This window comes from Salvelinus alpinus, chromosome 3, assembly GCF_045679555.1.
Source record: "Salvelinus alpinus chromosome 3, SLU_Salpinus.1, whole genome shotgun sequence".
Classification (NCBI taxonomy): Eukaryota; Metazoa; Chordata; class Actinopteri; order Salmoniformes; family Salmonidae; genus Salvelinus; species Salvelinus alpinus.
The window spans coordinates 15924192-15936555 of NC_092088.1; the positions used below are offsets into that span (position 1 = coordinate 15924192).

The 12364-nt window shown below is 41.3% G+C and overlaps 2 protein-coding genes across 5 annotated transcripts in view; both read right to left on the minus strand.

Moving 5' to 3' along the window:
- Positions 1 to 461: 461 nt before the first annotated feature.
- Positions 462 to 2277, minus strand: LOC139570096 (dickkopf-related protein 1-like). Its single transcript, XM_071391628.1, has 4 exons — positions 1903 to 2277; positions 1551 to 1692; positions 1201 to 1332; positions 462 to 1095 (listed from the first exon to the last, which is right to left on the minus strand). Exons 1-4 carry the CDS (start codon positions 2257 to 2259, stop codon positions 842 to 844), a joined length of 885 nt encoding a protein of 294 aa, XP_071247729.1. The 5' UTR covers positions 2260 to 2277; the 3' UTR covers positions 462 to 841.
- Positions 2278 to 4336: 2059 nt separating this feature from the next.
- The window catches only part of LOC139570097 (cGMP-dependent protein kinase 1-like), a 195037-nt gene continuing 187009 nt past the window's right edge, over positions 4337 to 12364 (minus strand). For 2 of the 4 annotated variants that reach the window (XM_071391632.1, XM_071391630.1), the window contains exons 10-17: positions 9857 to 9953; positions 7957 to 8096; positions 7103 to 7192; positions 6852 to 6993; positions 6554 to 6717; positions 6181 to 6366; positions 6026 to 6092; positions 4337 to 5916 (exon numbers count right to left, since the gene is read on the minus strand). In XM_071391632.1, coding sequence (XP_071247733.1) covers positions 5818 to 5916; positions 6026 to 6092; positions 6181 to 6366; positions 6554 to 6717; positions 6852 to 6993; positions 7103 to 7192; positions 7957 to 8096; positions 9857 to 9953 — 985 coding nt within the window. In that variant the 3' untranslated portion in view covers positions 4337 to 5817. Of the gene's footprint in view, positions 5917 to 6025; positions 6093 to 6180; positions 6367 to 6553; positions 6718 to 6851; positions 6994 to 7102; positions 7193 to 7956; positions 8097 to 9838; positions 9954 to 12364 lie in introns of all 4 variants that reach the window. The other 2 variants (XM_071391631.1, XM_071391629.1) reach the window with 1 other exon arrangement.

Sequence of the window (12364 nt, forward strand, 5' to 3'; positions counted from 1 at the left end):
GGAGCCTTTTGGTCCTAGACTTGGTGCTCCGGTACCACTTGCCGTGCGGTAGCAGAGAAAACAGTCTATAACTTGGGTGACTGGAGTCTCTGACAATTTTATGGTCTTTCCTCTGACACCACCTATTGTATAGGTCCTGGATGGCAGGAAGCTTGGCCCCAGTGATGTACTGGGCCGTTCGCACTACCCTCTGTAGCGCCTTACAGTCAGATGCCGAGCAGTTGCCATACCAGGCGGTGATGCAACCGGTCAGGATGTTGTGGAACTGAAGCAGTGTACATCAATAGTTATAACAGTTGTATACCTTGTAGTAGGTCATGTTTGGAATTGGTCAGACTAATTGAACAGCCAATATGAATCCTTTGACTGCATCAATTAATTTCCCCTTTCCCTTGGTAGTTCGCTAAACCAGTGAATTATTACATGCAGTAATGTGCAAATTATTTCGTAAGACGGTTAAATATCGTAACACTCTTTATTTCAAATAAAAATATAGACATTTATATCAGAATCTATATAAACTCGTCTAAATCAGAGTTAATACATGTCAATAGAGCACCTTCTTCGAATAGTTGTGACTAAAAATAATTAAGTGCCATCATCTATATGTTATGTACAATACAGTAATTTACTGTAATAATCATATCTCAAGTTCCATAGAGAAACAATCACAACTACTCTTGTCATTTTTGAAGAACAAAATCTGAAAACCACACAAAAACAGTCCCAATATAAAACTCCTTCCTCTCCACTTCGCTTGTCAGAAATCACACCAGTCCTTTAGTTTCGAAGTTCTGAAAAGCTACGGAAATCCATGGATTGCTGCTGACAGTTCATTGATTCAATGTCTTTGGCAAGTGTGCAGACTTCGAGATGCCTTGCTGTTGTGCTCCCCTCTCTGTGTTCTGCAGGACAAACCATCTCCACAGTCACATCGCTGGAATATCTCCAAACCATGTGTGCCTTTCCTTTGGTGCTTCGTGCAGACCTGACCGTCTTTCACCACTGGCTTGCAGATCTTGGACCAAAAATGGCGTGCACAGCAAAGTCCCTCTGTGCAATCCGAAGATCTCAGGCAGTTCTCACCTTCCAGACCTGAAAAAGAATTTACATGAGTATATTGTAGGCATTGTTTATAACAAGACATAGATCACGGAGTCCATTTTCAATAGTACATTTCATAGCTGATTCGTTATATACCTTTTGGGGTTTGTGAAAGATCTTGTGTGGGCAACTTGGAGTGCAGTTCCACTGTAGAGTTCTCTTCATGTGTATTGAAGATTGGCATTCCGATGTGCTGAACGATCTCAGGATTGTTGGGCAAACACAGGCCTTGGGAGAAAACAAGAAGATCAAACATGAGATGATGTGCTTGAAATTACACTAGCTCCTTCAATAAGTGTGTAGAATTACTCAAATTCAACTGACTACACTTCTCTTCAAACGATCAAAGCAGTGAGGAATGGCATTAGACACATTCTAAATACACTGTTAAACATATTAGATTGTGTAATTTAACATGAACGTGTTGGGACTCGTAGGCAAATCACCATTACTGCACTGGTTGCCAGGGCAGCACACAGCGTCCCGGATACAGCGCTTCCTGCGCTTCTTGCATGGGAGACAGGCACCTCGGGACTCCAAGCAGAAACCATGGTCACCGCACTCCTCATCCGCAGAGCAACTCATAGACTGAAAGAAGAAAGTCAGATGATTCATTTTATGAATTCAACTTTTTAGAATACTTGCCAATTTAAATAGTAGGCTAGGTATATTGCTGATGGTAAACTGTTCAATGTAACTATGAGGGAAACTACGGCCTCCAAATTAAACACAATGGATAGGCTACTTTGATCAATATAAAATAGCCTAGTCTTATGATTTATGGGATGCTGGACTTACCTGTACGGTATCAATTGCCAGGTTTTGGGTCCCGCTGTCAAAGGTAAATTCGTCAGGGCTCGCGCTGACCGGGTGACTCGGACCCGCCACTCCAGGTATGTTCTTGATGGCATTTGAGTTGAGAAACACTGATCCAGCGCATGCAGAATGAAAGTATCCGACCATCATGTAAAAGGCAGCGGAAAAAACGAATGGCAGTATAATTGTCATTGTAGAATTAGTAGTTGTGTGAAGAAATGGTTCCAATTTCAATACGCAATAGTAGCCTATATAGATCGAGGGCAGGTAGGAGCGCACTAGTAAAGCGGAGTAGGCTACCTCTGTAATCCGATGATTCCTGATGTGCGATTTATACATGTGGAGTTGTTTGCATTCCCGCCCCCAGCTATGTGTAACAAAGGAGTGGATGAAATTTCAAAGGGTTCGAGCTCATGACGCATCCCACAGCAAGTAAGGCTACCCACCCATTGGCCGGGAATCCTAATCCAAAACGTCTCGCAATGTTTGTGTACAATTATCAATGACTCTTCGCGAGATGACATCAAACAGACACCGACACATTCTTCTCTTGGACACGTTACCAGCATTTGAAGCAAGATAATATAAATAGGCATATCACCAAGACGCAGCTACAACGTATAAACGATGGAATAGGATAGGCCTACATTTTACTCATAATTTTGGGCGGTTTATCAACATTTATTGAGAAATGTGCAGCCTCTTTTATCCCACAAAGGTGCCACTTGTACTTCTAGTCAAATATTTCGATATGATGAAAATACTAACGGGGTGAATGGTACATCGTTTTTCGTTGTAAACCTAGACTACTGTTAATAAATCGGTTATAACTTTATAACTATAGTTGCTCTCGCTGACCACAGACGACGCATTGGGTGATTATTCAAGGGTGATTATTCAAGACATTTTCTCCCCATTATGAACAGCATTTGATCGGTAATTGTAAGGAGAGAACTTTGAAATGCACTTGATTAAACAAGGCAGCGAGGATCAAAGGGAAATATGCAAATCTCGGAGTGAAAAGTTTACCGAATAAATTACCATTCAGGCTAACTGCTTAAAAAAAATATGAGTTGATGATTAGCACCCCACGATAAGGAATTCACATCGGTCTCTCTGAACCTTAATCTGTAGCCTGTAAAACAATTAGACACACAAGTATTCCCTTCCCCTCAGATAAAAAGGTAAAGCTATCAGCCTAACCTCTAAAGCACCTCTTGTGTTAATGTCGTCTGTTGTGCCAATTCCAACAATACTGAGAAAGTAGTGATATAGGCCTGCTAACCAATAGGTCTATGACAGCTATTTGACAATCAAAAGTTTAAATCAATAATTATTTTAATAATTCTACAGAGAATTCTAACTGTTCCTTAATATCAGGTTATGAAAGACAGTCTGTCTGGTTGGAAAAACATGTCGGGTCTTAAATCAGGAATAGTGGTTTAGAAAAGGGTATATCAAAAAAAAGGTTAGCCTATAAAATAGAAATACAAGCCCAAAACATCTCATTTGAGAAGTTTAAACAGGGGAAAATGAATAAAATCGTTAAAAGACTATAGGGAATTGCATCATGACTGAATAAAATACAAAAAAATAACAGTTATATTTTAAAGTGATTAAAATATTTTCCAAATCTGAACCATAGCCTAAATAACTGAACCAGCTCCTTGAGAGAAGTATGCAGGAATAAAATACGATTTAACAGTTTCAAAGTGTATGTCTGCCAAATACTTTGGGAAAGCCTTCCTAATAAAGGGCTTTGATGTTGTTGACAGAGGTTAGTTAGGCTATACACTTCATTAAACGTGAATTGGCCGCCTTCATCCCAATTCTTTGGTCTGTAGGCTTTGTTTTAATTGTACATCCAAAGCCTACAGTGGTGTAAAATGAAGCTTGTGTAAAGGCCCCTTTGATGGGGACAGATCAAACAGCCCTGAACCCCCATGCTTTAATCAGACTATGGCAGCCATGGCGTTTTTACAAACAGTCCGTTTGCTCGGCTTTTAGCGGGTTTTACCAGACATTGTACTCAGCCAATTCATTTGGTTGGATGCCAGGTAATCCTGTTTTGAAATGCCTGGTTGCGGCCTAATCCATTCATCCTACCATAGACCCTCCCTAAAGTGTTAAATAAACATACAATCAGTTTATGTTCGATTGAAATAATAAAGCGGCAGACAATTTACTTCCTAGTTTAGCAAGATAATCTATCGCCCGGAGGGTCAGGTGTTCAGAAAGCTCCTTCCCGTGGTGAGAAAGAGTGACTATCAGACGAAGTAATAACAGTTTATTTATCATGTAATACGCTCAAATGCGCTGCCTTGTAGTTACAGGCCCAGTACAAAAGACCAGTAAAGATCAGGGAGTAGCCAGATAACAGCTTCACCAAATAAAAAAAGCAGCATCTCCATTCATATTGATTGAAAGTAAAATTTTATTGTAAGAAAAAAGGCATACAAATAGCTGGACTATAAAAAAAGCAACGAGCCAAATAACGACGACAGTTTACGTTGTCTGACCTTGTCATGCAGCATTAAAACAAATATTGAAGATATATTTTGGATGCCATCGAGTTAAGGCACTTTCAATAATGCCAAAAACCCATGTAATGATGCTCAGTACTGGGGTGAGCGACTTCACAGTCATTCAGTGGATGATGGCGATAAGATGAAAAGATAATTCAAGCTTGAGGAAATATGTCACGATATTTCATTTGACAAAACATTCAAACACAAATATTCAAATTAAAAAATGATTTTCATAAGTATATCCTACTCATATACATATCACAAAAATATCAGCACTACATATTTATGTACACAAATATTTACTTCTGGTCCTACAATAAATAATATTCATAGTGTTTTCAAAGTTAGTATAAACATTTGAAATTATGATAATGTATTTGAGGCCTGTAGAATGGCAGTCATCTTGTCATTCATTTAGAAATGATCATTCTGTAAGGTCCATGTTGATGGGAAATGAACAATGTGAATTGTAGAATAATCTCTATATGACAGACGGACTGTATTTTGTCATGTATCAAAGTCCACTTTCTATCGCCCAAAATTCCCAGTGTTTGACATCATCTCCTGTGTCCCTCTGGTAAGCCTGTTTTTGTATCAGTACCAGTTTGCCCTCTAGTGGCCCCACTCGATGGCTCGATCATCCCTTTACTTAATAAATAACTAAATGGTAATACATTGAAAGTCAAATATGTCCTTGCAATTCAATTTGGCAAAATAGTTTTATCAATCAAACAACTTTGCTATAAACGGTGTAATTACACGTGTTCAATTGTGTGTATGCTTGTGTGCGTTTTCGAATGGAATACAGTACGCATTATATACAATATATAATCTTTATGTGCTGTAATCATGAGTGTAATATGATACAAAGGAACTTGTAAAAAATAACATTTCGATTATTGATGACAAGCGTTTAGAAGAGTGTCAACCCCCATGTTGGAATCGTGGTCCTGAAGACGCTACAACAGACAGCTGGAATCTCCCTCTCAGTCCCACTCGACTCAGTATCACAAGTAATCACTGAAAACACTGGTAAGTGCTAACAGCCACAACATAAACCTAAATATACAAATATGTGACAAAAAAAAAAAACTCTCCATGAGGCGATCCATGGTTGATGGTGATGTTGGGAGACTGAAGGGGACTTCTGTCAGCTAGACCATTAGTCCCAATGTCACCTCAGAGGAGAGTGAAGCAACATCGGTGAAGGCATCTCGGTGACCCAGAGCGGTACGACTGCCCCCTTCACTGTCACTGTCGGTTCACAGCATCATCAACTGTCTGTCTGTCTATCTGTGCTCTGCAGCCAAACCCTTGAAGGGCTTCCCCAGGAAAGGGGGAGTGGCCAGAGAGGCTACTACACATGGATTTAAAAATCTGTGTCCCAGCCAGACATGTCATCTGGAGGAGGGTCATCGTTGTCCTCTGGGAAACTGTCAAAGTTGCTTGTGTCAGTTGACGACGAGAGCTAATAGAGAAGAGGAGGAGGGGCTGGATTAATGGCATGTCACGCTTTAATATTGAAAATTAAGCCTACACTGGCCTGCTATTTTAAAATGATGCATATTTTGACTTACATCAGGGATGATTGGAGGAGTCAGGGTTCCTTTCCTCAACCCCTCCCAGTTAAAGCCTTCAAACCATCTGAGATTCAAACAGAAAAAAAAACTTATCTTAGCTGTTGTTTTTTTGGTCTGCAGTGCAATCATGGCCATTAGCATACTTGACTTACTTGTGCTTTTGGATATCTTTGACTCCATTTTTCAAGTTTCCAAGTCTTTCCGAAGGATTGTCCCTGCATAGTTTCTTTATCAAATTGGCAGCATTTTTGGTGATCTTCTTTGGAAATTCAATCATGTCGATTCCCCTCAGGATAATATTATATGTCTTCATTGGATCTGGCCCTGAAAATGGCGGGCTGAAAAAGAAACAGGAGCATTCATTTAAAATAAATAGGTGGTCCTTTAACCCTACATCTAGATGTGTATGAGGTCACAGGTATGTGAGACAGTGCAGGCATTCCTTCTGATCCCAGGCACTTATTCTATAGGAGATATACAATAAGATAACCTACGAACAGCCAAATCCACAACCGTCCTCCTTACCTTCCAGTCAGGAGTTCGTACATGAGGATCCCCAATGACCAGTAGTCAGCGGAGATGTCGTGCCCCTTGTTCAGGATGATCTCAGGTGCCACGTACTCCGGGGTCCCGCAGAAAGTCCATGTCTTCTTCCCAAACCCAATCTTCTTGGCAAAGCCAAAGTCCACCTGTGAAAAGACAGAAGAGCCAATGAGATCCATTGAATGGACACCCTTTCCAGCAGGTCCTTTGGGTCTTGAGCCATGTTCTTATACTGCAGGTGTGGAGGTGTCTTCAGGACTTTGTGGCTCTGTCCACTCACCAGCTTGGCATAGCCTCTGTGATCCAGGATGAGGTTCTCTGGTTTGAGATCTCTGTAGATGATCCCTTTGGAATGCAGGTAAGCGAAGGCCTCCACCACACAGGCTGTGTAGAACCGTGTGGTCGAGTCTTCAAATGAACCTCTGCAATGATGAAGACAGTATTCATACATATTAAAGTGATGGCGCCAGGGGAAAGCAAGGCAACATGGTGTCATTTGAAAGTGAGTTGGTTGAGTTGAATTTTCCATACCTGTCCCTAAGTATGGTCCAGAGCTCTCCCCCAAGGCAAGCCTCCATCAACATGTAGAGATACTTGGCATCTTTGAATGTCCTATATAGCCTGAAACACAAAGAATATGTAAAAAAAAAAACGTGTAAACTGTAAATTGCATCCTTTTCTTGAGGATAATGAACAATGGTGTAAAGTACTAAGTAACATACTTTAAAGTACTACTTAAGTATTTTGGGGGGTATCTGTACTTTACTATTTATATTTTTGGCAACTTTTACTTTTACTTCACTGCATGTACTTTTTATTCCATACATTTTCCCTGACACCCAAAATTACTCGTTACATTTTGAATGCTTAGCAGGACAGGAAAATGGTCCAATTCACACACGTATCAAGAGAACATCCCTGCTCATCCCTACTGCCTCTGATCTGGCGGACACACTAAACACAAATGCTTTGTTTGTAAATTATCTCTGAGTGTTGGAGCGTGCCCCTGGCTAGCCGTCAATTTAAAACAAATCTAAAATTGGGTCATCTGGTTTGCTTAAGATAAGGAATTTGAAATTATTTATACTTTTACTTTCGATATTTAAGCACATTTTAGCAATTCCATTTACTTTTGATACTTAAGTATATTTAAAACCAAATACTTTTATACTTTTACTCAAGTAGTATTTTACTGGGTGACTTTCACTTTTACTTTAGTAATTTTCTATGAAGGTATCTTTACTTTTACTCAAGTATAACAATTGAGTACTTTTTCCACCACTGATAATGAAGCAGTCTATGGGTAAAGATATCAGGAGAGATACCTGGCTGAGATTGAGCAACCTCTCTACATCTAGTTAGTATCTAACTGTATCTATAGTGACCTGACAATGAAGTCCGAGTGGGCCTCCTGCATGATCTGCTTCTCGGAGCGGATGTGCTCCTGTTGCCGCGTGTCCACGATGTGCCTCTTCTTCAGGATCTTCATCGCAAACGTTTTGATCTCATCACTTTTGAGCTGCACCTGTAGAAGGACACAGACGATGCAAGGTGTTGAGCACCTCAAGGTCAACGACCACTGAAAGCAAATTGAACAACATCTGAGTTGTAAACAAGTCCTGGCTGTGAAGAGCAAGTCTTAGTTCAGCCATTTTAACACTTGTTCTATAGGGGCCCAGTAATAGCAGATGCGTCATGGGTCTATTCGTGACGCCTGACGACTTGGAAATAGTTTAACTGGGAACAGACATTCTTCACATTGCGTATCTCAGGGAGCACCTACATGTCCGGGGTCTTCAATACCCGGGCTGTCATTCAATACCCGGGCTGTCATTCAATCCCAGGGCTGTGAACACGATGCCTGGGGGCAGGAGAAAGGCCACTTGATTTTACTGAGGTTGCCGCATTGCCGAAAATAGGGCAGGGGATTCCTCTTTAGGAAAAGCTGGGCTTTTCCTTTGCCTTAATTCTCTGGTCCACATTGCGCCATTCTAGCGCTCACCTGATCTCTCCCTCTCAACTTTTCTCTGTCTGTTTACATGCTTTCATGTGTATGGTTTAAAATCACATTTTATGACTGTGGCTGTGTCAGCTGTTTAAGTTTATATACATTTTTACTGACAAAATGATGATTGTGCATTGCATTCAAAATATATTAATATTCATTCAAAATATAAATTGTGTGTATTTTTTGTGTGTAATTATAAACTGGGTGGTTCGAGCCCTGATTGCTGATTGTCTGACAGCCATGGTATATTGGCCATATACCACACCTCCTCGGGCCTTATTGCTTAATTATAAGCCAATCAATGTTACAACTAGACATAGTTGATGTCTTGGCCCACATTTGGTGGTAGTAAACGTCACAAATATATTATGCCTATACTACATATTTAAGCTGTCTAGAGTTGGAATGTTTCTGAGAACTCATTTGCTATGTGACACTGTGGGTCATGCAGGTTGACATTTATTGGGATGATTCTTGTTCTGGAGGCAGAGCTGAGCGATTTCCACTAATGTGCAAGCTGCAAAATCAAAATGGTCTGAATGGTAAAAATGCATGAAAATAAAATTTGCTTTTTGGTCTTAATTTAAGGTTAGAGTGAGGCATAAGGTTAACCCTGTAGTTAAGGTTAGAGTTGGGTTTAAAATCAGAATTTATGACTTTGTGGCTGTGCCAGCTAGTGACTACCCTGCAGAGCTGCCTCCAGTACATGAGTCATCCCAATAAATGCCATCCTGCGTGGGTCACAAGGCAGGGCTCCATTACCTCTTCTGTCCTTATAGTGGAAAGTTACTTTGAATAGACATTCTGGACCTGAAATGGCTGAGACTGCTCCATTATAGAACAAGAAGACCCACTGGTCCTTCCTATCCTATCTGATGTCACTCAATTACGTTCAAACTTCTCTCTTTATTCCCTGCCAATGGTTTAAAAGGAAATAGGACATGTGCCTCAAGCACGGTCTGGAAATGTAGAGGTCCACAAATCAGGCCTTCATTAGATTCAACAAGGTGTCTGCACCGAATGACGTTCCCTTGAAATTAAATCATTGGCAGTAATCGTGTTGTTTAGCCTTCAGAACATCCTAGCAGTTTTACCATCGTGGAAAAAGTAACATTATCATCCACGAGCAACCGTGTCTATTCAGTCTACCCAGTTGATACTGTAGGACAAGACATTGGAAGTGTAACAGCGTACAAAGAGAGAAAGGGAGGGAGAGAGAGAGAGAGACCGAGAGAGAGAGACATTATAGACATACATACTTTATTTAAACATCCTACCAGCTCCACGCGTCCGAAACCTCCGACCCCCAACGTGTCAATGATGTTGAAGTCCACCAGCTTCAGGTTACAGAAGAAGGCGTTCTCCGCTTCGTATCTGAATTTTTTGAAGTGGAAAAAGGGAAACTTCTTAGAAGTCTGGATGGAGTAGGAGGTGATTGGGAATGACAGTGGCGGGGAGGGAGCCGGGAGACTGTTCTGGCGCTCCCTCTCTTTCCGCACTGGGATAGGTATCATCAACTCACGCATCCTGTCCTCACTTTGGTCTGACCAAGTAAAGTACTGAAAAACAATCGATTGGACCCCTCTGACAAAAGTCAATAATATGGTCAATAGAAAGAAATGATCTGCCTTGCAGGACAAAGATGTTGATATGTTGCTTCACGAACACGTTCTACACAGCATCTGTAAGAGTTATTTCTCGAAAGTGGAGTTAAGGTGCCATTTCCAGTTCACATTTCGAGGGTTCGAATATAGCTTTATCTGTGTGTGGAAGATTGGTGAATTGGCCAGGTCTTCAGATTCTGTCTGCATGTATCTCAGTCTGTCTAGGCTTCCTCAGTCCTCTGGGTGTTGAGTTCAGAGTCCAACAATTACAACCCTCAAGGTAGACATCCGTACTTTGAAGTAACAACCAGGAGTATTGCAAACAAAACAAAGGAAATAAACAGACATAGACTTATGGTAGAGGTATCCCTCTAAAAGTTCAATCCAAGAAAGTTGAATCCAACACTGAAAAAACGTGTGCTCTGCAGACGGGCAATGAACTTTACAGTACGCCTTCTTAGACCACAAGTTAAGAAGAGACTAAAGCCTTGAAACAAGACTGCAGGACAGCGAGCGACTAAGGTGTGTGTCCGTACCAAAACAAAAAGCCAAATGTTCTCAGCTCCAAGTACCAGTGACTACTAATACTGCCTGGCTGATCCCACTGGTATTTTTAGCACGTGGACATTGCTTGAGGTTCACCCAGTTACCACAGCTCTCACACCTTTGCCCTGCTGCCAAACTGAGCCTCCATCATCTGCAAGGCCTTACACCTCACTGATAAACTTCAGCTGTTGATCACATCTCCATAGAAAACCATTATGGACAGGATTTGGTCCCTCACTGAGCTGAAGTGGAGAGAGTCATTTTCCTGATTTCCCGATTAGTTTGAACCAACTTGGTTGTTAATGACAATCATGAAGGACGGTCTTCAATTCAGCTAATTGGTGAATGAGGGAATAATCAATTATTCACACCTACACTCTTAGTAATAAAAGGTGCTATCTAGAACCTCAAATGGTTCTTTGGCTGTCCACATAGGAGTTCCCTTTGAAGAACCCTATTTGGTTCCAGGTAGAACCCTTTTGGTTCCAGGTAAAACCCTTTTGGGTTCCATGTAGAACCCTTTCCACAGAGTGTTCTACATGGAACCCAAAAGGGTTCTACCTGGAACTCCTATGGGGATAGCCGAAGAACCCTTTTGGAACCCTTTTTTCTAATAGTGTATAATAATCTTGTGTGGTTGTATGGAAAATCTACCAGATATACATGCCTGAAAGAAGGCCTGAAAATATCCTGTGAACAAGGGCTATCAGGTTGTTTCCCTGCAGTGAACAGACATCTGAGCTCCTGAGTGATCCCCAGGATCTGTTGGGAATGTGACTAAGTGTCCGCTTCAACTGTCCCATTTTATGCTGGGAATTATCTCCCATCTTCAATGTGAGTTTGAAGTGAACAAAACAGGGAGGACCCATGTCGTTTTAGTAGTATAACCTCAACACACACCCACTGTATCACATTATGCTGGTGGGAAGTGAGTCCCAAGAGACAGGGGAAGAGGGGAGTGGTTACTGGCTACTAGCCACGTCTGTGACAAACTTCTAGGAAGGTGATGACATCTTCGCACTCCCTGGCAGTGCGTAGAACCTGACACCAGCCAATAAGAGAGGAACACGATGGGGGCCTGGGAGGGGGCAAACGACTGCATCGAGGGATGAATCACACCATCCACACACCAACACATCAACCTTGGTTGGCCCTCATTCTTCACACAACATGTGCCACTGGCTTTTTATGAGCTATTGGAATCAGAAATGGAAAAAGTCTTGCATCTCAACACGGGTTGGGTGCCTTGCCAGAAGTTAGCCGTTACCGAGGCCAATGTCATGTTACCAAATGCACATGGGCTGACCGCTCAACGGAATGGTGACCCACTATTGAAACACTACTCTTTATGCCAAACAATAGGTTCAGGGTTTATAGGTCTACTCTCAACTGAGGCTGTGTAGACGGTATAAAGGCCACACAATCATTTCACTTTTACAGGACCAAATATCTAGTCAATGTCTAATTAAATGCTCAACTCATGCAAATTGTATTTTTATAGTTCTAATAGAATGTGTCGTATTTCAAATCTGTGTGAATCCTAGTGTTTTTGTTTTCTGTTAATATAGTAACAGTTTTTACCCCCCCCAAATGTGGCCACCTGACTTGTTGTGGAGTCCATTCCGCCACTCAACT

Excerpts from the sequence above, each read along its gene's own strand:
- LOC139570096 (XM_071391628.1), bottom strand. The coding sequence starts at position 2,259 with ATGTATAAATCGCACATCAGGAATCATCGGATTACAGAGGTAGCCTAC. Across the intron at positions 1,693-1,902 it reads TGGCAATTGATACCGTACAG|TCTATGAGTTGCTCTGCGGA; the intron begins GTAAGTCCAGCA and ends TTCTTCTTTCAG. Across the intron at positions 1,096-1,200 it reads TCTTTCACAAACCCCAAAAG|GTCTGGAAGGTGAGAACTGC; the intron begins GTATATAACGAA and ends ATTCTTTTTCAG.